Genomic DNA, 21,912 nt, shown 5'->3' on the forward strand with positions numbered 1-21,912 from the left:
ATACAAAATACTATCATATATTTGAGAAAGGATACTGCCCCATAAGGAGCAAGAGGAATAATATTTTGAGTAAAAATGTGAACAGCAATAAATCACGTGATATAGAAACTTACTGCCAGTCAGATGAGGAATGTACCAAACTCCACATCAGTGGAGCATAAAATTAATCAAAGATGTAAAGAGCAAGAGATGAAATATGTGTTAGCTGTGGCAGATTCACACTGTGTTTGTTGGCAGTAAGTCAATCTGTGTTGAGTTTGTTTTTTCTAGGTAGAAGACATCAGAAGATATGAGCACAACCTTAAGCCTGAGTGCCTTGGATATTATATCTGCTGCCTGATTTACAGTACAATGTAAATAATTATTCAACTCTTTAGTGAAATCTGTTGAGGGCCCTAAATTTAATTTAAATATTTATGGACAGCCACTAAAATGTTGTCCAAATGACATGCACTTTGGATTACTATCTTCTGAAGGTTTCGCAGCCCCAGCTATTTGATCAATTTAAATGAACTTTGCAATAGACAACTTAATTGAAAGTAGCTACAGAGAAATATTTCCAATGCATGTGAGGACAGCAAGAATAGCAAAGACTAATTCAAGCTTAGCTCATTTTACGGCCAAAGCGTAACACTGGAATTAGTCTTCAAAGGCACAATAAAGTATGTACAGCTATATCTCATCCACTACAGACTTCAAAGTAAAGTGCGCCATCATCCTATACATTCACATACATGACACTGTGACACAATATTGTATATGGTACACAGCACAGTGTAACATGCTTTTGCCCTGTTCATGTCCAAGTCGCTAATTGTTTTGCGTGGATACAAGAGACGTTCCTTCTTGGGATGCTAATTTATGTGCTTGCAGCTCCCTGGAGCCAATACTGCGGAAATTGATGCAAATGATAAAAGAAAAACAAACAAAAAAAAAAAACCAAACCCAAAATGAACATGTAATAAATACATAAATAACAAAATAAATATATTGTGACGTGCATGTTATTTTTAATTCGGTAACTATATAAGCAGTGTTCATGCTTGAGGAAGTGTGTGGCATTGTGTTTTTTTGTTTTTTTATGTGCCAGACTACATAAAATCCAGTCAACTTTTAAAACTTACAGATATGTAACTGTTAGTTATAATTTACAGATAAAGAAATGTTAAATTTCTCTAACTACTACATAAAGGAACAGTGTTTGTTTTTATAATGCCATTACAGTACAAAATGACAATAGTTATCAAAACAAGTGTATCTGATTTTGAAAGTGGAATACTCTTTGTGCTTGTTTTCTTCCACTGACCAAGACAACTCAGAAGCCCCCCACCCCCAACACACACACATATGCACAAAACTTGAGGCCCATAAAGCATTTTGGGAAATGCAGGACTTCCAAGGTACTGGGTAGTTTGAAGATCTCAAACCAGCCCTGGGGGAAACATTAACAGCCCTTGTTTAGAGGACAGATGGACCGGTTCTCCACTGAACTTCAAGTTGGGATCTATTCACAGGCTAACTTGCTGTCAAAGCTGGAGAGGGCAATGGCAAAGGCTTGCAGGGCACACATTGGGTAGTTATAGTCCATGGTGAAGACATCTTCTGCCACACGGCCAAACTGCATCACAATATAGTCAGCTACGGAGGAGAAGAACCAGGAAACAAATTTTAGCTAGGCTTTTTTGAGACAATGATTTCCCCTCCCTTTAATTTGCATTCTTAATAGTGGAGACCCAACATACTGTATTTAATATTAAATAAAAAATCATTATGAAATAATCTTATGAAAAAATCAGGTCTAGAACTTTTAAGTTATGAATGTGCTGTTTTCCATTTCTAGCTTAATTAAACTGCATAACACAACTTTGTTCTAGTGTAATATGATTTATTCACCTTGAGTGTTTTCAGCTTTCTTGTCTTAGCTTTTGGTGAGTAAAGTAAGTAAAGAGTAAAGAGGAGAGCTCACACTATACTTTATACAAAGCTGACTTTTAACATTTTTTAATATCAATCTGTTGATTGTATTTAATATTAAACCCTTTGATAGTTTATAAGTGTGGAACTCACGGTCGTTGTCATGAATGATTTGGAAATTCTTGACGGAGGCCTGAGTGACTCTGCCGTGGAAGTTGAGCACATAGGATTGTGTGTCATCGTTCCACACAGGCGTCTTGTTGTGAAGTTCAATCACGCTCTCTGTGTTCTTGTTCTGCCACCTGGCCAGCAGTGACTCATGGTCCTGTAATGAAGATTAAAAAAAATCAGCTTCGGACACGGACATCATAGATATCAGATCAATTATGTAGCTATTAGAAGAGGTTGAACTGGTCATCACAGATGTGACGTTTGAGAAATTAGCTATCACATACATTTCGTGGGCGAATAGACACCCTCTCATGGTCCATGTTCATTCCAGGAATGATGACACTCATTTTACGAGGTCCTTTGAATCCTAGGACATTGGTTTCCTAGATTGGAGAGATGATGAACTATAATGTAAGCATGTTCCCCCAACAAACTTATAAAGCTTTAATAACATATGATGATATATTATCATATGAAATAACAGTGATTTCACATTTCATCTGTAACTGCATCACATAAAATACACAAGACAAATTTACATTTGAAGAATTACACGTTTTATCTTCTATGTACTTTACTGAATTAATAGCTACATCATAAGCTACAGTAAATGTTATGTTATTGTGCCATTGAAAGTTATCTGTGAAAATGAATGCCATTCTCCTTTATAGATAATCCACTGGATTTATACTTGCATAAAGGATAACTTGATTTCAACCTGATAACGGCGATGCCCTGACTCCTCAGCTTGTTGCATGAATGTCTTTATCTGATTATCTGAGTTAGAATCTCTAAATGAATCTGTGCATTTCAAAGGTCACCAGACACATTAACCCAGATCTTGTGTTTTCAAAACAAATACAATGACATGACGTGATATATAGCAATTTTTTTTTTTGTTGGCTCCTAGACTGGTTCAGACCAAGTAAACAAAAATTTAAATATTTTTGTAAATGTCATATCTCTGTATATTTAATAACTCAGAATTTTCATGTACTGTGACTTATTGCAGTCCAATAAAAATAGGACAGCTTTGGGACAAGAAACCCTTTGACCAACTCACATAGCAAATGGCTGCAAGTTCTTGACGCAGATTGCTAGCTTCGAGGCTGGTGGTGCTCTTCATAGGGTTCAGTCCACTGTCATATACGGTAAACTTGGTTCCCATGAGATTAGACCTGCAAAGAAAGCATAAGACAGTTAAGACGCCTGATTGTTGGTCTCTCTGTGTATTCAGATTTTGCAATGTGATGGTAATGGACACTTCAATTTCATGTTCCAGACAACAAAAACAAACAAACATTAATGGTAGCAAAGTAGTGACTAAATGAAATGTCTGTTGACTGATTTCTCTGATGAGTGACAGTTGTTTATTTAAGAGCAATACATCTTGACAGACAACTAACCAACTGATACAGTGGAGTGAACTGCTAAAACCCGCATCACTTCATAGGAGTTTTACATTTCCAAAACAGAAAAATTATTCCAATTTTGCCCTCTCGGACTGATGAAAGCATGTACAGCATGTTGCAACTCCTCATAAAACTTTTCCTTTTAGTGCCACTTTATAATTTACAAAAAGCAAACAGCAGCCATCTCAAATACCGGCACTTCGGGTCACTCTGATTGTTATGTAGTGTAATGTGTAATGTAGTTGATGTGCTTGTGCTAGGATTGTGGCTCAGCAAGGATTGATGACCTGGCTTCCCAGCAGGAGGATGATCAGATCCAGGGAGGTAAATGCCCAGTGTGTCATGCCTTTGAGTGACTTCTTACCATAGAAAAAACTTGAAACAGCTTTGATAATGAGAGTTTACTATGTAAACACAAAGTGTACCTATGATTTGAAATGGCATTGGTGTATCTACTGTAAATATAAAAACTGTTCCTCTGATTCTGTAATATTAAATCCCCAATACTGCCTCTAGTGGGGAAAACATTGCATTGCTATTCTGTGCACTGTAAACATGCTGCATTAATGGCATCACTATTAAATGGTGCTTCCTAATTCTACCAAATATGGCAGTGTCTAAGTTTTATGCACAGACACTACCATTACTGTTTTGTAAATATAACAAATTATGTCATACGAAGTTTTATTAGTTGAAGACATGGCGTAACAGTATTTACTCTAAATCACACAGTAAGCCTCATTTATAGTGAATACCAGGCCAATAGCAAGTCCTCATGCATGTGAGCTGGTCACTCATTATCATCTTTTGATCATATCATTTTTTTGTCTGGTTTGTTTAAACCAGACAAGTAATACTATTTGCACAAATGAATGCATCATAGCTAGGTAGTATGGTCTTGTAATGTTTTTTCAAAGATGCAGCGTTAAGCAGCTGGCTGTATACCTTTTATAGGCCATGCCTCTTTTAGGCCAGATCCCCTCAAGAACTTGAGAGGCACTAGATGAAAGGTCACTGTTGATTTAAATTTAGATCGCCATCATTCAAGTGGGATTGTGATTGCAAAGGTGTGCATCGACCAATGGTCAGGCCAGCTCTGAAGATTAAAGGCTGCACAGAGCCATATTTGATTAAACTCCAGAGGAGTTTCCATGGAGCCACTAACGCAGCCTTAAAGCTGTCTCTAAGGATTATGTCACTACTCACTTCCTACCAGTCTTACTGTGGCCTTCAATGTTAAATGAACTCACAGCTAATTTATATTGAAGAGGAAGGTATGAAAATACAAGATGTAAAAAACATGTTTTCTTTAAATTACACATTTTCATTAGTGAATCCAAAAGAATACAGGACATTGAGTTGGTCTACTAAATGGTGTCTTTCATATGTAAATATTAATATAATGGTGCAGTTCAAGTAGTACCCGTTAATCATTCATGAATTAGCATTCAGATCCTAATTTGTTCATGAGCTTTACTGTAAAGTGTTAGTCATATAAGTTTTTCACAGGGCTCATAAGAAATGAAGGAATGGGGCTACACTCCAACTTTATATCAATTATTTACATATGGAAATGTGTTTTAGTTAGTTTAAATATCCATTAGACATTACTAAAATTTGTATCAACACTAAATACAAGACCTAAAACTAAGTAGTAAAAAGAGTATGGGGTTAAACACTTTAAATAAGGAATCATGCACAGCACTTTACATGATTTCTCAGTGTACATAATTCCTTGTGTGAGCTGCCAAAAGCTTTCATGTAGCAAAGCCACTGAGCATTTACCTCAGTTTACCAATGAAGCTTTCTCCACCTCTAGACAGGTCAGTGGGATCAATGGAGATGAGGTAATTGGATGTTTTACTCTTTTTCCTCTTCCTGCCCGCTAACAGAAACACCTGGGACAAGACAAGCCAGAAACTAAATTAGAAAAACAGAAGCATCACCAGTGCACAAAGACAATCAACTTATTTGGATGGACTGTGTTCAGAAGATGGAAAACAGATATGTCTTAATGAAACTCATTCAAGTGTATTAGCAGATATCCTACATTACATACATGTATACCTTGTAGAATCTGTGTCACTTATTGTTGAGTTTTCAAAGTGTACAGGTGTTCTGTTGTTTACAGTAACAATGTTTCCGCTCCCTGACCCTTCTCACCTTCTTGCCGTCCTCTCTCTCCAGATGGAGGTAGTAGGTCGGATACATGCCTCTGTCCATGCCCTTCTTGTCTCTGGTGATTCTGCACTTCACTCTAACTCCCTGGGGTGCGGGTCGCAAAGAAAACTCTTCAAGGTCATCGACATCAATGGCAGGTTCACTGACTGGCGGAGTGGGTGCTGAGGCCACCTCCTGTGCGAGAAAACAGCCCACACAGGCCAAGACCCCTCGTGAGATGGTGGACTGGTGAGTGATGCATTAGAGTTGACTTTCATTAGGAAAGAGTAATGAGTCTGAAGATAAAATCGTCCACTGGGACAGAGAATTAGCACACACTGTCTAAAATAAGGACCTGGTGTAGAGACAAAAGATGGAGTTGAGTGAATGAGGAGCAAAGAGAAATGATGGTTATCAGTACATTTTCAGCGGCATTTCATTCTGAAGTGAGCGTAGTGGCTGTAAAGAGGCTGTGTTTTAAAAGAGGGTTACAGGGTTATCTGACCTGAGAAATAATTATCACACCTGAAATGGATAAATACAAAACGTACATTTTCGATCTGTAACTTTCAACATTAGACCAAGCAGATAAAAAGCTCGCTGACTTAAGGTAATCATAGCTATGCAAAATAACACCTGAAAACAACATGTTTTCATTTTCAAAATACTCAGCAATGTGTTTGATTACATAAATTACACATTAATGCTTACAATGGTCCACCTGAGCTTTTATGCAAAGCTCTTTGCTTCAGGTGTGTATGTTCTAACTGTGTGACCTTTTTTTTCCTTTTCAAACTCCAAGAAGCAAATACAGTGTCTGTATGAGATTGTTGTTCCACCACCTGCATACAGTATCTTCCGCACTGTAACATACCCAGTAAAATTACTCTGAGACATCTGTGTGGAAGATAAATAAATGAAAGGCCAGAAATAGCAAAGTTCAAAAATAATTCCAGTATTACTTGTACAAGAAAAGGAAAAGCCAAAGGGCAACTGCAATTTATTTGTATCACATTAAGGTGTAATGGTCTATTACTGTACTTTCAGCCATGAAACTGTTTTAAATAGAGTCCAGCTGAGTGACAAAATTAAGTCAAAATTTTTTTCTGCTTGTTATTGGGAGGTAAAAAGGCGCTGCTTGCTGGGCAGTATAAAGACACATCACGCAGAGCAGAAATGTGAGCTGTGAACTTCATTTTACCTTGCACGACTTCTTGCTCGTGGCAGAGCCTGGTCTTGTGTTGCTGTTGAGCTGTGAGGAACTGGAGCTAATTTCATCTTCATCATCCTCTTCTTCATCAAAATTCATACTACTCGATATACCTTCACAAAGAAAGAAAGAACATACAAAAAGAAGGAAAAGAAAGAAAGGTATCTAATTACTTCCCTGCTGTTACTTGGTAAAATGAAATGCTGAGATAAATGTAGCTTCTAACAGGAACACATTGCAGCTTCATCCACCTCATTGCTCTCACAGGGTGCTTTAAACTTCTGTAAAAAAAAAATAAAAATGAAAATAAAAAAAAAATAAAAATAAACTTCACAGTTTGAGGTTTAAGTAGAATAACTCATGTCCCATGTTTGTGTGAACAACTGGGTCACATGATTCCATTAAATGACAAGTGGACCCAGGTGTCTGAACTCAGAGGAGAGCCACCGGAGTTTTTAGTAAATTTGAGCTTGGCAGTCACTGAGAGAGGGACTGCCTATTATTTCTTGTTGTCATGTAGGGTATGACCAAATACTTGGCAGCATTTCAATGCATAAAGTCTATTGCCATTCAGTATCTGACTTTCCATGCATACTGATATCTGGTTAAATATAGGTGATAAAATCTGAGTGCTAGCAGTTTTAGTAAATTAATAAAGGTAATTGTTTCCCAAAGGTCAGTGAGTCCAGTCATCCACACTAACGAGGTATAATGTTTTTATTGTCTTTTAAATACAAATTTTGGCACATTTGGCTGAAAATCTCGCAGCATAATACTTACTTGATGTGTAAATTACAATTATTCAACACTGTAGCAGTCATAGAAGGCATAAAAATCCATTTCATAAGTGTCTAAAATTTAATTTTACTGGTAATCAGTGTTTACAATGACTCTTATATTCTTTAAGTAACAAAGATTATGTTGCCAGAAACATATGTCAGCATCATACATTAGTATCTGAACTATCTCAGTCAGACACTGGGTGTTAAAGTGGCATTTCTACTTACAAGTTCCAGCATGACTCAGTGTGTGTTTCACCCTTCTGCCAACACACCACAGCAGTGAACCAGAATGCCGTTGAGTATAAATATGGCCTCATGGTTGTGCTATTACAGATGTGGTGACAGAGCCTTTCGTGAACGGTGACAGTACCTTTCTTGAGCATGGTGACGCGCAGATCCTGTTTACTCTGCGACTGAGTGCAGCTCATGACGGGCTCTCCCTCGCCCTCGTCTGCGCTGGGGTGACCCACTGTCAGGATCTGGATCTGACCGTCATCCTGCTGGGAAGCCAGGCCATCGATTGCTGCTGAGCCACAATCCCACAAGAACAAACTCCATCAGCATACAGCTGAACTACTGTTCAGCAATCAGCTTCTTATGTTAGCATACAGAAAACGCCGAAAGGAACCCCAGCAAAGAAAAACAAAGAAAATAATTTCCACCAAAACAGAACTTTTCTTGTTTTAAGGAAGTGTTTTGCTGTCTTTTCCATTCAGTTAGCATGCAATGTATAAGAGGGAAGAACATTATGCTCGTGCTGCTACAGACATCCTTTTTTTTTCTCCTCATGCAACAGAAGTGCAAAAACAGAATAACAATGATAGGAGAGTGAAATACTGCAAATGAACATTCTACAGCACTGTTTTTAAATGAGGGGTTTATTTTGTTCGTATATATGTTATTCCATGATTAAAATTAAGTGGAAGTCTTGCTAAGAGGAGGTATGCATGTAGGAGGCCCGTCTGTATTTGTTTTGTTTTGTTCAGATTTAGGTTTTGTTTTTAATCCCAATTAATAGTGTTTAACCAGTCTTGTGTTGGATATTTAATTTCAGATGGAGCAGCATGAATTAATCCTTCCCAATGATTTCAACGACCTATACTCCTTTATTTTGTAGCCTCGGTGCAGCTGATTGTTTTAATGTGTGCATAGTAGCTTAGTGAAATCACTCTCCTGAAACTGTGTGCTCGTGCTTCAGAGAATCAGAGAGTGAGTCAGACAGACAGACAGAAAGACAGACAGACAGGAACATCTGTGGTGAGTTTGGAGCTACTGGCCTGATTAATCTTTTACCCCAGTGGAATCCCATTAACTATTTTCTTTTTTTTTTCCGGGACAAAGTCATTCCAAAGATGAGCATCTACTCTATTGTGATAGATCAGATGAAAAACATAACAATAAATCTAATGTTAGTAATGTGTGAGAAAACTATGTATCACAAAGATTAGTAAATATGCTGCTGTAAACCTCAGGTTATCATAATATGACTGGATGCTTTGTGGATCAGTTCCTTGTTGTTCTCCAATGATTCTTTTGTGTTTAAATTTTAACATAGTATAATGTTCAGTCTGCAAGAACATATAGTACAATGAATATGGAAAAGCAGTGTGGATATACAGTTTTTCCTCTTCCATCTACAGACTAATTTATGTCTCCACTTCTGGTGTGTCAGCACTCACAGGCTGTCATACATTATTATAGACAGCTGAGTTCCGACAGGCATGACACTACAGCAGTGGCTAAGAGGGCAGTTTCACTGGCTGTTTTTGTTGCCAGATGTGGTTTCAAAAAATCAGCAGGCAAACCATTATCTGAGTGTAGCAGAGAGGGCTTGAACAGACAGTTGCAGCTGCTGGATAATACATGGGTTTTGTCTCTTCTCTTTCATACTGTGGATTGCTTCTAATGACTTTAATCTGCTTATTTGGTGTTTAAATCCGAATACACAAAAACCAAGAACATTATGCTTAAAAATTATGCAAGCAATGCATACAAAATGCCTTTTGTGTGTTTATATTGTAAATATTTAACCAGTAGCTTCATGTCTGAACTATCTCCTGATTATTGTGTCTATTTTTGTTACGATTTACCTTTTCTGACCTCCTCCTCACTAATTCAGTTTGTCAGTCGTTCTTGCCGCGTGCCTGTCCATTAACCTCTAGTTTTATCTATTCTTCACTCTGTCTCACTCACCATTTGTCCTATTACTGGCAGGCTCACCTTTGTGCTTCCCTTTTCTCTCCCTCTTGTCGCTGCCTGTCTGTGGAGTGGAGCTGGCCGATGCTTTGCCCTTTTTGGTCGAGCGAGGCAGCTGAGCGTCCGCTATCACCTTTACCTCCTCCTGTTCAGCTTCTTGCACTAAACGCAGTGGTGGAGATGACCAGCAGCATATGAAGGATTATCAGGGAGGATGGACAGAAGAGGGGAGAAGTGGAAAGGAGGGTTGAGATCAATTAAATTTACACAGACAAAAGAAAAATGTGAAATATTATGCTTAGTAGATAAGAACAAGAAATCTCATATTGTGTAATGGTTTAAACAGAGCAGCTGTTTTCTGATAGGACAAGCAATGTATGTTTTATCAAATTTCTGGCCTGATGAAATAACATTAAAATCCATAAATGTTAAGCCAACTTGTTTTTAGTTTTAACTTCAGGGGGAAAAATGTTTATGATTATAACTGTGAAGTGAAATGGAAACTGCTGAATAAAATCATCTTACTCCATAAAATCAACCACACCTCACAGTACATATGAGAGATGTAGTAAAACACAACAGATACATATATTTTTAAATGTATTTTTTATAATAAGACAAATAGCAATTGAGAATAACAAGTAATATTTGGCTGCTATTCATTGCCATGTAAACATTTATGTGGTTCAGATTCTCTGAAAATACAAAGAGCAACCACTTCGTGCTTGTGAATAAAGCGATATAGTGCTAAACAGTGAATAGAGGTCAGAGGATTTATTTCGCTTTTTGAAGGGGTTATTATTCGTCTTTTCATCAGAATATTAGCCTGGTGCAGAGTAACATTTTCTCAATATTTTTTCTCTTCTCTCTGTAGGAAATGTGACAGTTCATGGCCTTGAGCCCAGAAAGTGGCCCTCAGAAATGTGGGCTCAAGAAAGTGGCCACTTTCTGAGGGCCACTTTCTTGAGCCCAGAAAGTGGCCCTCAGAAATGTGGATTAGAAGCTGTGCTCTGCTCTCTGTGTGCAGATAAGAAAACCTCATCAATCCCAGTCGTAATACTAAGCGCCTGCAATAGATGGTACAATATGTTGCATTGGTTCTGCATGGGCTCTAATTTGAAATGGTAATACTACTAACAGTTCTGTAGTTCTTTTTTTTATTATTCAACTCATGATTTGTATAGTTCTCTTTTTGATAACTGTGCTACTTGTAGTGTAAAATTTTAAGTGGGAAAAAAAACAAAAACTGCATAAGATTAAAATCTCTTCGGGCCCAAGAACAAATACTTTCTCTAAATAAGACAGATTGATCAAACAAGCAGTCTGACATCTTTATTTGTTCAATTCATGCTGTTTCATAAATCCTCTGTTTGAGCTGTCTGAATCAACAGAGACCCAGAGCAGTGCCAGTCTTACTTACCATGGTAGATGGTGCTGCTGTTGCTGCTGAGGTAGGATTCCACTAGTGGAGCCTGTTCCTCGCTCTGTTTGGTCCGGCGAGTGCGAGACCTCCCGTCCACATTAGACTGCACCATCAGAGGCTCCTGCCTCTTCTTCTTCTGCTTCTGTTCGAGGAGCGCTCGCTGTTGTGGAGGTTTCATATGTGTGTGTACACATGCACACAAACATGCCCAGAAAGAAACATAGTAGAGGCACAGTTTCAGCAAATGTTATAATACAATACGGTAAGTTACACCCTCTCATTCTAAATTATTATAAGGAATGAAATAAGTTAAAACATTATGTAATGATTTAGCTGCTAAGATCACCTCAGTTATGTTTAATAAACCATGTAACAGCCTTTCTCTTATGAAATTGCCCATTTTCTTGTAAGCTATTTTCACACTGTAGGCAGAGTGTTGGGTTTAAAAGCAAGTGGTAATAACAGAGTCTTTGATAACTCTGTAGAGCCAGGAGAACAATCTGAGGATGTGCTGTCCACACCACTTTGACCTGAGGCTGGATATAGCTATTCATTTGAACTGTCAGCCATATGCAAGTCTTCCAACCAGAGCTCATCAAATATTGAAGGTTTCTATTAGTGGAGAATTCAGGCTGTAGAGCACTGGAGCTCTACAGGATGCTCTTCAAAGCTCACATCTTTGCCAAGACAGTGGTGGCTACAACAGCAGGTGCATTCACACAGTACATGGAACTGAAGATTAAGGCTTTTGCCTGTGGGTAAGGTACTTAACACAAACTCTGGTATAAAAGGTTTGAAATGAGAAAGAAGATGAATAAAAAAGATGCCCTGTCTTCACATCACACTATACGCTACTTTAAACCCTGCGTGATTCCTCAAAAAGTAATAAAAGAGTTAAGAAGTAATACATTTGCATGCTGCAGTAAGTCCTTAATCCAAAAGTTCAGTGACTTTATTGTAATCAATAAGGGTGTCAATCAATTTTTGTTTTTTGTTTTCCGATGTTGCCTACTGCAAGGTTAAGTGAGTTACCAGTTAAGAATGGTATTCTTCATCCATTCAAGCGTGGATGACGAGCAATTCAGTTGTGTGTGTGAGACAGACCACTTGGAAAGCCTTCAGATTGACTAATTAGGAAAAGACTGCAGGAGCATTAGATGCAGCTCTGACGACAGAAGAGAACATTTTGATTATGGCACTCCACTCACATTATTCACGTTAGAGAAATAGCTGGACACCAGAGACAGCAGTTTGCCACACTGCACAGAACTGCAGCCATGGACATGTTTGTTTTGTCTGTTACTGGCAACAAACAGTAACAACAGCAGTATCAGTTAGCAGAGTGTGCACCCACTCTGAAATGTACAGAGCAAGGGAACTGCACACTGGATCTAAATACATGCAGATGTCTGTCAGTAAGAAGACGGCACGCACTAAATCTCACGTTGCTGTTATCATTTGTATGATGTCTGCATGGTTTTAACAAAACATTAATAATATAACAAGCATTTTATTTATGTCAGCTTTACATAAGTGTTTGAGTCATTACTTGCTATATGGAATAACTGTAAAATTTACAGTGTCATTTTGTTATATGAATCAGGGACTGAAAAATAGTTAACGGTTCCTGCTGGCACTTAAATGCAGGCACAGTGGAAGGAAACAAGACTATAGGGAATAATAAAGGGCACAATACGACCTGCAATATAATTTGTGGCTGTTTCCCCCTTTCTGCTATTTAATTCCAAAGCAAGAACAATGTTGTTAACAACATTACTACCCTGCCTAAAGTATTTGTTCATAAAATACTTAAGATCTAATCTAAGTGTCCTTTCCTCTAAAATACTTAAATGTTTTTCTCCTTTGTGCCCCATTGTCTTGTTTTCTTCCATCACATCAACATTTTAGTATCAGGAGCAATTGGTAATGGTTTTATTAGTACCTCATTCATACCACAACAAAGTTAGATAGCAATCTGTTTTAATTTTCATCCAATGGACCAATCACAATATAGTCTCAATATAATAATCTCCTTAATTGGAAATTGTCTTATAATTTGAAAAGCAGGAAACTTTGTAAAGCACAAAACAAAATGTCATGTCATGCTATGATATTTATTAGGGTTTTAAAAAATGTATAAAATGTTTTGGTTAATACTGCTGTGCTTTACCTTTTGTGCATGTGTACTGATCTAACTAAAGTAGAGCATTATACACATCCTCTCATCACAACACTGCACAGAGAGATAACACATCCTAGGTGTCCATTTGTAAGCCCATGATAGAGCAGCTGAAGTTTATGTCATGATAAATCTGCCCTGTTATAATTGATTTTGCCTGTGAGTCACTGTGTTAATCAGGACTGCCAGAAGAACAGCAAAGACTTACCTGTCTGTCCAGTTTCTGCTGTCGGAGGTTGGTGCCCTCGTCATCTAAAGTGCTGCAAAGAAAAGAACAAGGAAAGGGAGGAGAATGGTGTTAAAATGGGGTGTCACAGCTTCTTAGATAAAGGTGTTTATGTGTTCTGGATAGCACATCAAGTAGGTACTGAAACAGTTTAATGAGAACATGTGTACTTTGATAGATACAGCCCTTAAAAAAAACTCCCCTTCAATTAAAAGGGCCAGGAGGGCTCTCATAAAGCTGCAAATTAGCTTCTTCTCAGTGAATACAACAGGAACATAATTAGAGGCATCACTTGAGCATGATGTAAGTGATGTCACAGTGTCCAGGGGAAAACATTATATTTCAAAGAGGCCCAGATCATTAGTGACAGAAGAGGAACAGTTTGAGGGAACTTTGGTTTCCATCGCTGAGCTGATATTAGCCATGACAGCCTCAGTTTTATCTGAAAAGTGCTTCAGAGTTCCCTCTTCATTGCTCTCTCTCTCTCTCTCTCTCTCTCTCTCTCTCTCTCTCTCTCTCTCTCTCTCTCTCTCTCTCTCTCTCTCTCTCTGTATACATATTCCCCTTTACTAAACAACAACTTTTTTCCTTGAGATCCATTATTTGATTTTAGGATACATCTTGGTTTTCCCAGCAGTAGACTGTGGATTATGAGCTGTTTAATAGTCCATTAAAAGTTAATTTGCTTTAAAAACTGTTGCAGCTGGGATTTTGTAAAGGTGACAAGAAGGTCACAAGAGCGAGTGGAGGTGCATGTGCAGAGCTCCTCTAATATTTCCACTGAGATTAAGTTATACTGTAGAAAAACAAACAAACAAAAACATTGTCACAGTTCTTCTTTGAATCCGTGGCTCACACTTAAGTAACTGAATGAGTGAGCATATGGACAACAGCGTCTGTCACAAGAAAGCCAAACACAGAGGGTGTAATATGCTGTACAGGCTCTAAAGTCCTTTGAAGCACATTTATGATTTTTGGGTTATGTAAATAAAATCCACCACTTTGACTTGACTTGTCATTCCTTCTCACAGAATATAGAATTTTCATCCACTGTTGCCAGAAAGGTAGTGTTTATACTTCCTTTGATTCATTCTGCAATTTCAAAACCTGTGTATGACCTGTACATATGGTTTTGACAATAAAGTTGACTTTGACTTTGAAGAGCAACACCTATCGTCAGCTTCACAACGGCCTCTGTTTTTACAATGCAATAAGTATCAAAAGATCTACGCAAACTTCTTCAACCCTTCCTGCTGCAACTCTCTGCTGACCATATGCTCAGTGTTGTTCTAGTATGTTCTGTGGCACTCTCTTTAAGCTTCACTAGAGGTTGTGCCACTGTTGGTGACACCTTTGGAAACCATTATAACTGATCTATGAAGTAATTTAACTGAACAGCAGCTGTTCTTCACCTACACACTTCACCTTTCAGGATTAGATAGATGGAAGAGACTGTGTGTGTTGTTTCTCACCTCAAACTAGATAAAGCAATTTTGTTGTTAGATACAGTTTTCACCCTCAGAGTCCTGCTGGTGTAAGTGCTTTGCACCAGGTTATCCTGTTAGTGTTGACAGATGCTTCTATCCACATGCACACTGAAATTTTTTTATATCTCTTTATCTCTATTTTTTATATTCTTGTGTCCTCTGCAAAAATGTTAATATCTGATGCAATGCAATGACAATACAAGGACAAAGGGAAATCGTGAAGAAGTCATTACAAGAACACCATCTTGTCCCAGCAACACAGTACACAACTAATACAATTTGATATTGTACAAACTGTACAATATCAAGCACACATCTGACCTCGGCCTGTAAAAAGAACTCTCTGAACTCAGCTTTGCTGAGCAGATCGCTCTAATGCAACTGGGTAATATCTTTTTCTATAAGAACACCAGTATTCACGTCAACATTATTTGATTTGCTGGTGTCCTGAACCCAGACATGTCGCTGGCCTAAGCAAATGCCCAAAGGTCAGTGTAGAACAAGCAGTGTTGGTAAATGATTTCAGCTCACTGGCCACTGACTCTCTCCACTGCAAAATACTTTATATGCCCGTTAAAGCGTATTTACAGACATAAATCAACATTTTTTTTTCAGTGCAACCTTCCTTATGTGATAATGTATAAACAAACAAACATTAACATAAAGGGCTGTACAGAAACTAATAGCACAGATGTAGAGTGAGCTACAGTATAATAGGAGCTTACAGAATATGCAGTCACATCTCATTGTTGACAATGTAAAGATTCAGATTCAGATAACTTTATTTGTCCCCAGGGGTGCAATTTAAGAACATTACCCACATGTTGTGCCATATAAGAACAGGGCTGCAACTATTTATTTTTTGTTATTTTCACTAATTAACCAATGAATTGCACAAAAAACAGTGGGAAATGTCCATTACCTTTTACCAGAGCCCAAAGTCACACTCTGCTTTGTCTGACCAACAATTATAAAATCCAAATTCATAAAACAGGAAAAAAAACTTTTAGAGGCATTACTTAAAGGAATAATCAAATATTAAAATTAATACTAATTAATGTTCCTTTTAGTAAAATAATAAATTAATTGTCAAATTGTTTCACAAGTATATGAACTTTTTGCTCAGATGTTGCTGGAAAGCATCGTTACACAAGAATAATGACCTTATTTGCAATTTTCCACTTCCTTACTTTTACTGAACAACTATATTTGTTTTCTTAGGAGGGTCATAAAATTATAGTAATGCAGATTTAAATTAGAAAACCAGAATTAACATAGCTATTAACTGTACCCTTCCTCTTCCAGTTCCCACTGATTGAACAGCTTTTAATTTACAACGGCCCTAAATATACCTGTGATGTGTTGGTGTGGTTTGTTCTTGTGTTCCTTTAGCCGTTCATGGAGGAATAAGTGAAACTAGTGTAAACAACTACAGATCAGGGCACAGCAAAATGACAGCAAATCAAATTATGAATGTATTTGTGCCAACATGGCTTCCACAAACAAAGTTAAAATTTGACAGATGCCAGTCTTTCTCAGTAACATTGTTAAATGTTGCCTCCATGCCAGCAAAATCACTTCATTTCCACATTAGACTTTTTCCTGTGTTTGTGGCATTATCCAGTGTTCTCATTTTTCTTGATGGTAGAACCAGTCCAAGTTTTTTAATTGTGGGTTTTTGACACTACACAAACATGTACTATGAGCATCAATCAGGCATTGGTGAACCTCATCGGTCCTTACTGGTGTGGGTGATCAAACCTTGCCAAAATTTTCCTGTACCACACACTGTGCTGCCTTTTGCTCTGCTCTCCAATAGTCTACATAAACTATTTACTAAGGGCGAATAGATTAATGACTCATTAAAGCTCTTACACCTACATAGTCCAAGAAACGCCTGGACATTGTTTTACATTTTTAGCTATTCTAAGGGATCTAAATCAAGTGTTATCCATCATATGATTCAGGGGAATCTATCCTTTCTTTCAGGTGAGGTGTAAAGTCACCATCATGATCATGTGCATGCATCAGTGCTGAACTCGATTCTTAAGGTTCAAGAAAACAACAGCGTATTTATCCTGCACCAGTGATTGGCTGGTTTTTCCTCTGTTTCCACTTTGCATCCAATCCTCCCTTTTCACCGCCAGAGCTTTTGATCACTGGCAACAGACTCACTGATTGTTCCTTCAGCTCGTGTGGTCAAGCATCTCAGAGACCCCTGAGAAACCTCAATGGTTCCTAATTAGAGGGCAATGAGAGGTTTCCTCTAGAAGAGGTGGAGGGAATGAGCTACAGCAGAGGAGAAAAGGAGGAAAGATGGAGGGGGAGAGGTGACTGCTGATGTATGATGAGTGAGGAAATTAGGTTGTTTTTCCAGCACTCTTAACTTTGACTGAAATTGCCTTATTGCCAGTAAGGCAATTGCCAGTTTTTTTTTTAATGCATGTAAACACAGATTGTGACAAAGTTTCTCCTTAACACTGCTTATTCCTTTTCTTTCATTTCCTTTCTTTCATTCTGCCTTCTTAAGGATATTGTTTTACTATATGCAGCTGATGACACCTAATTATTTTTCTGCACGTTCTTAAGACACTCACAAGTTTCTTCTTTTAAGTTCTCCTTCTGAGTAATATGGGTATGCTTAAAAGCCATGTTTCACTAGCAACAATTAAAAACCTTTCATGCATAATGCCTGAAGATGTAAAAATAATGTGACATCCAAATGATAAATGTCTATACGGGTGTTTGTACGTATGTGCATAATCAGTTTGGTTGACTGCACAATGCTGTCTAATAATGGCAGTGCTGATAGTTAAAATATAATTAAAAAGCAGAATGTGTTTCCAACGTTGTATCTGAGTTACATGTTATATTTTCTTTTCAATTTGTTGTCTATCAGTTTGTTTAATGGCAACTGCGGCAAATCTCTTTTCATTTACCATCATGTCTTACTGGTGCATGATAAATAAAGCAGGTGGTTTGTCAGCATGGTTGATGAGCATTTTTATCCTCTTCTGTCAAAAGCTGAACATAACAGTGACAGTGGGAAAGTCAGTCCTGCAGCTACAGCATATACAATCAGTCAATGAATATTCAGTCTACCTGTCTCTCTGCACTACCGACTTTAGTCTGATGACAAGGGCCCACACAGAGGCAATAAAAAAGTATTTACCTCCCACTCTCTGTCACAAATACAGACAAACAAAGCACTCTATTTCTGCAATCAGAGTAATCAAGTGTGTGAATAGGCATCAGATAGGAAGATAATGACACAAACAGAACTGTTCCAGTGGAGGTCAAACAGCTCATTATGGCGGAGAGTCTCTGGCCACTCTTGTCCTGATGGTGAGGTTTACAGCAAGCTTTATATTCTGTTAAAGGAACATATTTATTTACTATAACGCAGTACTCTATGTAATGACCAGTTATTAAAACTGACAAACAGAATTCCATCAACTGTGACAAAATATGCAACTTCCCAATTGAGGCCAGCTTGAGAAAATGTTTAAAACTCAATTTAAAAATGACACAACACGGTGCAGGAAGACCAAAAACATCAAATATGAAGGAGAAAGGCTCTGCACACTTCCGATGCAAGTATTTCTTGATTACACCAAGAGCTAGACCATTACCAGATCTAGTCAAAGAGCCCTCCAACGTGAACAACCATACAGGTCATTTGTCCCTACCCATGGAGGTGACCTGTAGGAGCGTGCCAAGGGCAGGCATACCAGAGCTTCATTGTCATGATAACAATAATAAAAAACACACAATTAAGGAAACAAATAGACCCCCCCCCCCCCCCCCCCCCCCCGCCCCCCCAACCTCCTCCTAACATGGACTCTATTGCTCTTCATACTACGTCACTTGACTTCCTCCTTTGCTCACGTCATAATTAGCACAGTGACTAGAGTCACTAGAGTCGCCTGACAATAAAACGAAACTATGGGTTGTAATAAACCAGGCACACAGAACCTATTTTCACACGGTAGTCTCAGTCTCTTAATGTCTAGTGAACAAAAGCTTGTATTTATTTTGAAGAATATGTATAAATGTTTTTGCATTAAAAACCTAGAATCTCAATTGTATTCAGATTCACCTGCATACCCATACTCGTTTTAAAATGCATTTGTTGTTTATTATTTCTAATATTATGAAAGCAGGAAATAAACTATTTGTACAGCTAAAGTTTTTAGATGAAATTTTACTTGTGCTGTCATATAATCACTATATCTACAGTAAACTGGTGAACATCAGGTTCAAGACACCACTGCTTACAAAGATGCTGAGAAATTCAGGACTGATTTTGATTATCTTATGAGAGCTGCAATAAAATGCTGTCTATTGTGAATTTCCTCCTGTTCATTAACAAAAGAGGTGAATTTGCCACAGCTGGGTGGAGGATATGATTTGACTGTTACCCGTCAGTGAGATTCCTCTTCACACTTTTAAAATAGTTTTTATGCATCACCAGGTTTTATGTGTGTGACAGTCATTGGCTGACAGTTTTGCAGCAGCACCTGGCAACACAGGAGGGCAATCCAATACAGACACAAAAATTTACATGGTGCAATGCATGAGATTTGATTGGCAGAAAAGTAATCTCATGCACACTGCACAGACCCAAACCGACCTTATAATAATATAAGAAAGAGAATATTGACACAATATGACATGCTAAGAAAAAGAATACAGATCAGATATATATTCTGATATTACTTATATTAACTGACCTCAGATACGATTTTCTGAAAAGGTGAAATAATTGTAGACGCATCACAATTTCTTTTGCCAAGAGCTTACAATTTCTGTTCACTCTCCTGGGTTCCCATGTCAGAGAAACATAGAAAGAAGTAAAGATTTGTGAAGAGTCTTCAGCTGCTGAAATGCTAATCTGGTGAATTTGCTCCCCACAGAGAAGAACTATTGTACAACAACTGCTGTTTCTTCATAGACTTGTGTGTTTGTGAGATATGTTTCCTTCATTTTGTTCATTTCTGTGAATGCATGCACTGTATATCTCTAATGAGATAAGAGAGCTACACAGTGCAGCTGTCTCCCCCAACTCTGCACTGAGGCCCATGCATTTTTCATGGAGGCTTCACGGGATGAGAAAAACTGCTCATTGAGAAACCGCCAATCCCCCAACCCCCCACCCCACACCAATCTCACTGGTACTCTAATGGCATACTTCAAGGGATAATTTTGGATACTGACAGTATTTAATGTCTTGTTTATATTCTTTAGCATTCAATTTCAGCTTTTACCACAACACTTTTTTAGAACAAAAAAGTGAAGGGGAGGCCCAAATGTAGAGTTATCCAATAAATACTATACTTGTTCTACACACCACTGCACCAGTCATGGAATCATTCCTGTTTGTTTAATTTAATCCAGTGAGTTCATATTCACTTTGTTATTTTATGGGATTCCTAAAGATCTCAGTGTCTCTGTGTTTTCCACAAGTTTAAAATAAATTCCTCACACACCCCTTACCGCTGCCGTCCTGATGCAGTCTCATTCTGAAATTCATGGAATGCCACTGTAACTTATAGCAACCACAAGCCAATGGCATCAAGGTACGGTAAGCAGGGAAACCATGGCAATGGGGTATTCAATCAGAGGAAAGAACCAGCAGCGTTAGCACTGCACTTGGTATACAACAAGACCACTACAAGCTCATTAATGCACCAGTTTTTTTGTTTGTTGTTTAGGTAGAAAAAAGCTTCTGTCAGCTGCTGTCAGGATTTCATTCTCAACAAGATGTAATAAAGATCAATTTGGCACACATGCATACAGCCAAGCACTTTAAATACACTGATTCACCCACAAGGGCAATAACTTCCTCAGTGACTTTAGAAAGAAACAAATGGAAATGATATGGATGTTATCCTGCTACACCCTACATTCATAATGACATTCCAGTGAACCTACTACTTTTGAATTCAATAAAACAGCACTAAATCAAATGATATACCATTTCACACGAAGAGCATGATAATGATGAAGAAAGATATCATTTTACGATATTAGACGTTATATATTTCTTGCTGTGAACCAAATTTGAATCCTCAGTAGTGTATGTAGCTGAAATTCTTTTGCATTATTTAAATTTTTTTTGTGGTATTCTTTAAAAAAAACATCCTCAGTCTAAAATACAGATATGTGTGAGAAACAATCTTTCAGTTCAGAGTTCAGAGTAAGAAAAATAAGGATACTATGCCAAATTCCGTAATTACACGTTGTTTGCGTTTATTGTGCCAGTTCACACACACACAGACGCACATGCACACACTGCTTCAAAAGATGAACACTGTGCCCTTTCCTGTGTTCTCAGGAATGTGGTACAGTACCTGTAGGGAATCCAGTCGGAGGAGTGCTTGGAGCTCATTCTGTATCAATCACTCTGGCTGCTGCTGCCTAACTGCGAGGCTAATGGCCTGCAACAGCACCAGTGCAAGTGGCTACGGGGTCTGAGGACAAGCGATCACAGCCAGAGAGCCCACATCGCCTGTTCATCCTCTGCACACAGCTCTATATCCCCAGCGTGCCTGTGTTTCTTCGTATGTCCTCTGGCTGTAGGGCAGCGGATGACTAACAATCCAGACAGACAGCCGCACTCCTCAGTCATGCACACTGAGCACATGAAATAGCCGTTTTCTTCTCTTCCATGTGTACGCTCCCAGTCAGTGCCTCTCCTCTTCTCTTCTCCCATCTACCGCCTCTGCTCCTGCTCTGCGCTGGCTCTGTAG

The 21,912-nt window shown here is 38.2% G+C and overlaps 1 protein-coding gene across 1 annotated transcript; it reads right to left on the reverse strand.

Moving 5' to 3' along the window:
* Positions 1–1,438: 1,438 nt before the first annotated feature.
* tub (TUB bipartite transcription factor) lies at positions 1,439–21,551 on the reverse strand. The gene is made up of 12 exons (XM_041039228.1): positions 21,514–21,551; positions 13,656–13,707; positions 11,266–11,428; positions 9,870–10,007; positions 8,020–8,172; positions 6,859–6,980; positions 5,661–5,852; positions 5,283–5,395; positions 3,149–3,263; positions 2,370–2,468; positions 2,068–2,239; positions 1,439–1,638 (listed from the first exon to the last, which is right to left on the reverse strand). Exons 1-12 carry the CDS (start codon positions 21,549–21,551, stop codon positions 1,505–1,507), a joined length of 1,491 nt encoding a protein of 496 aa, XP_040895162.1. The 3' UTR covers positions 1,439–1,504.
* Positions 21,552–21,912: the final 361 nt, after the last annotated feature.

This window comes from Toxotes jaculatrix, chromosome 1, assembly GCF_017976425.1.
Source record: "Toxotes jaculatrix isolate fToxJac2 chromosome 1, fToxJac2.pri, whole genome shotgun sequence".
NCBI lineage: Eukaryota > Metazoa > Chordata > Actinopteri > Toxotidae > Toxotes > Toxotes jaculatrix.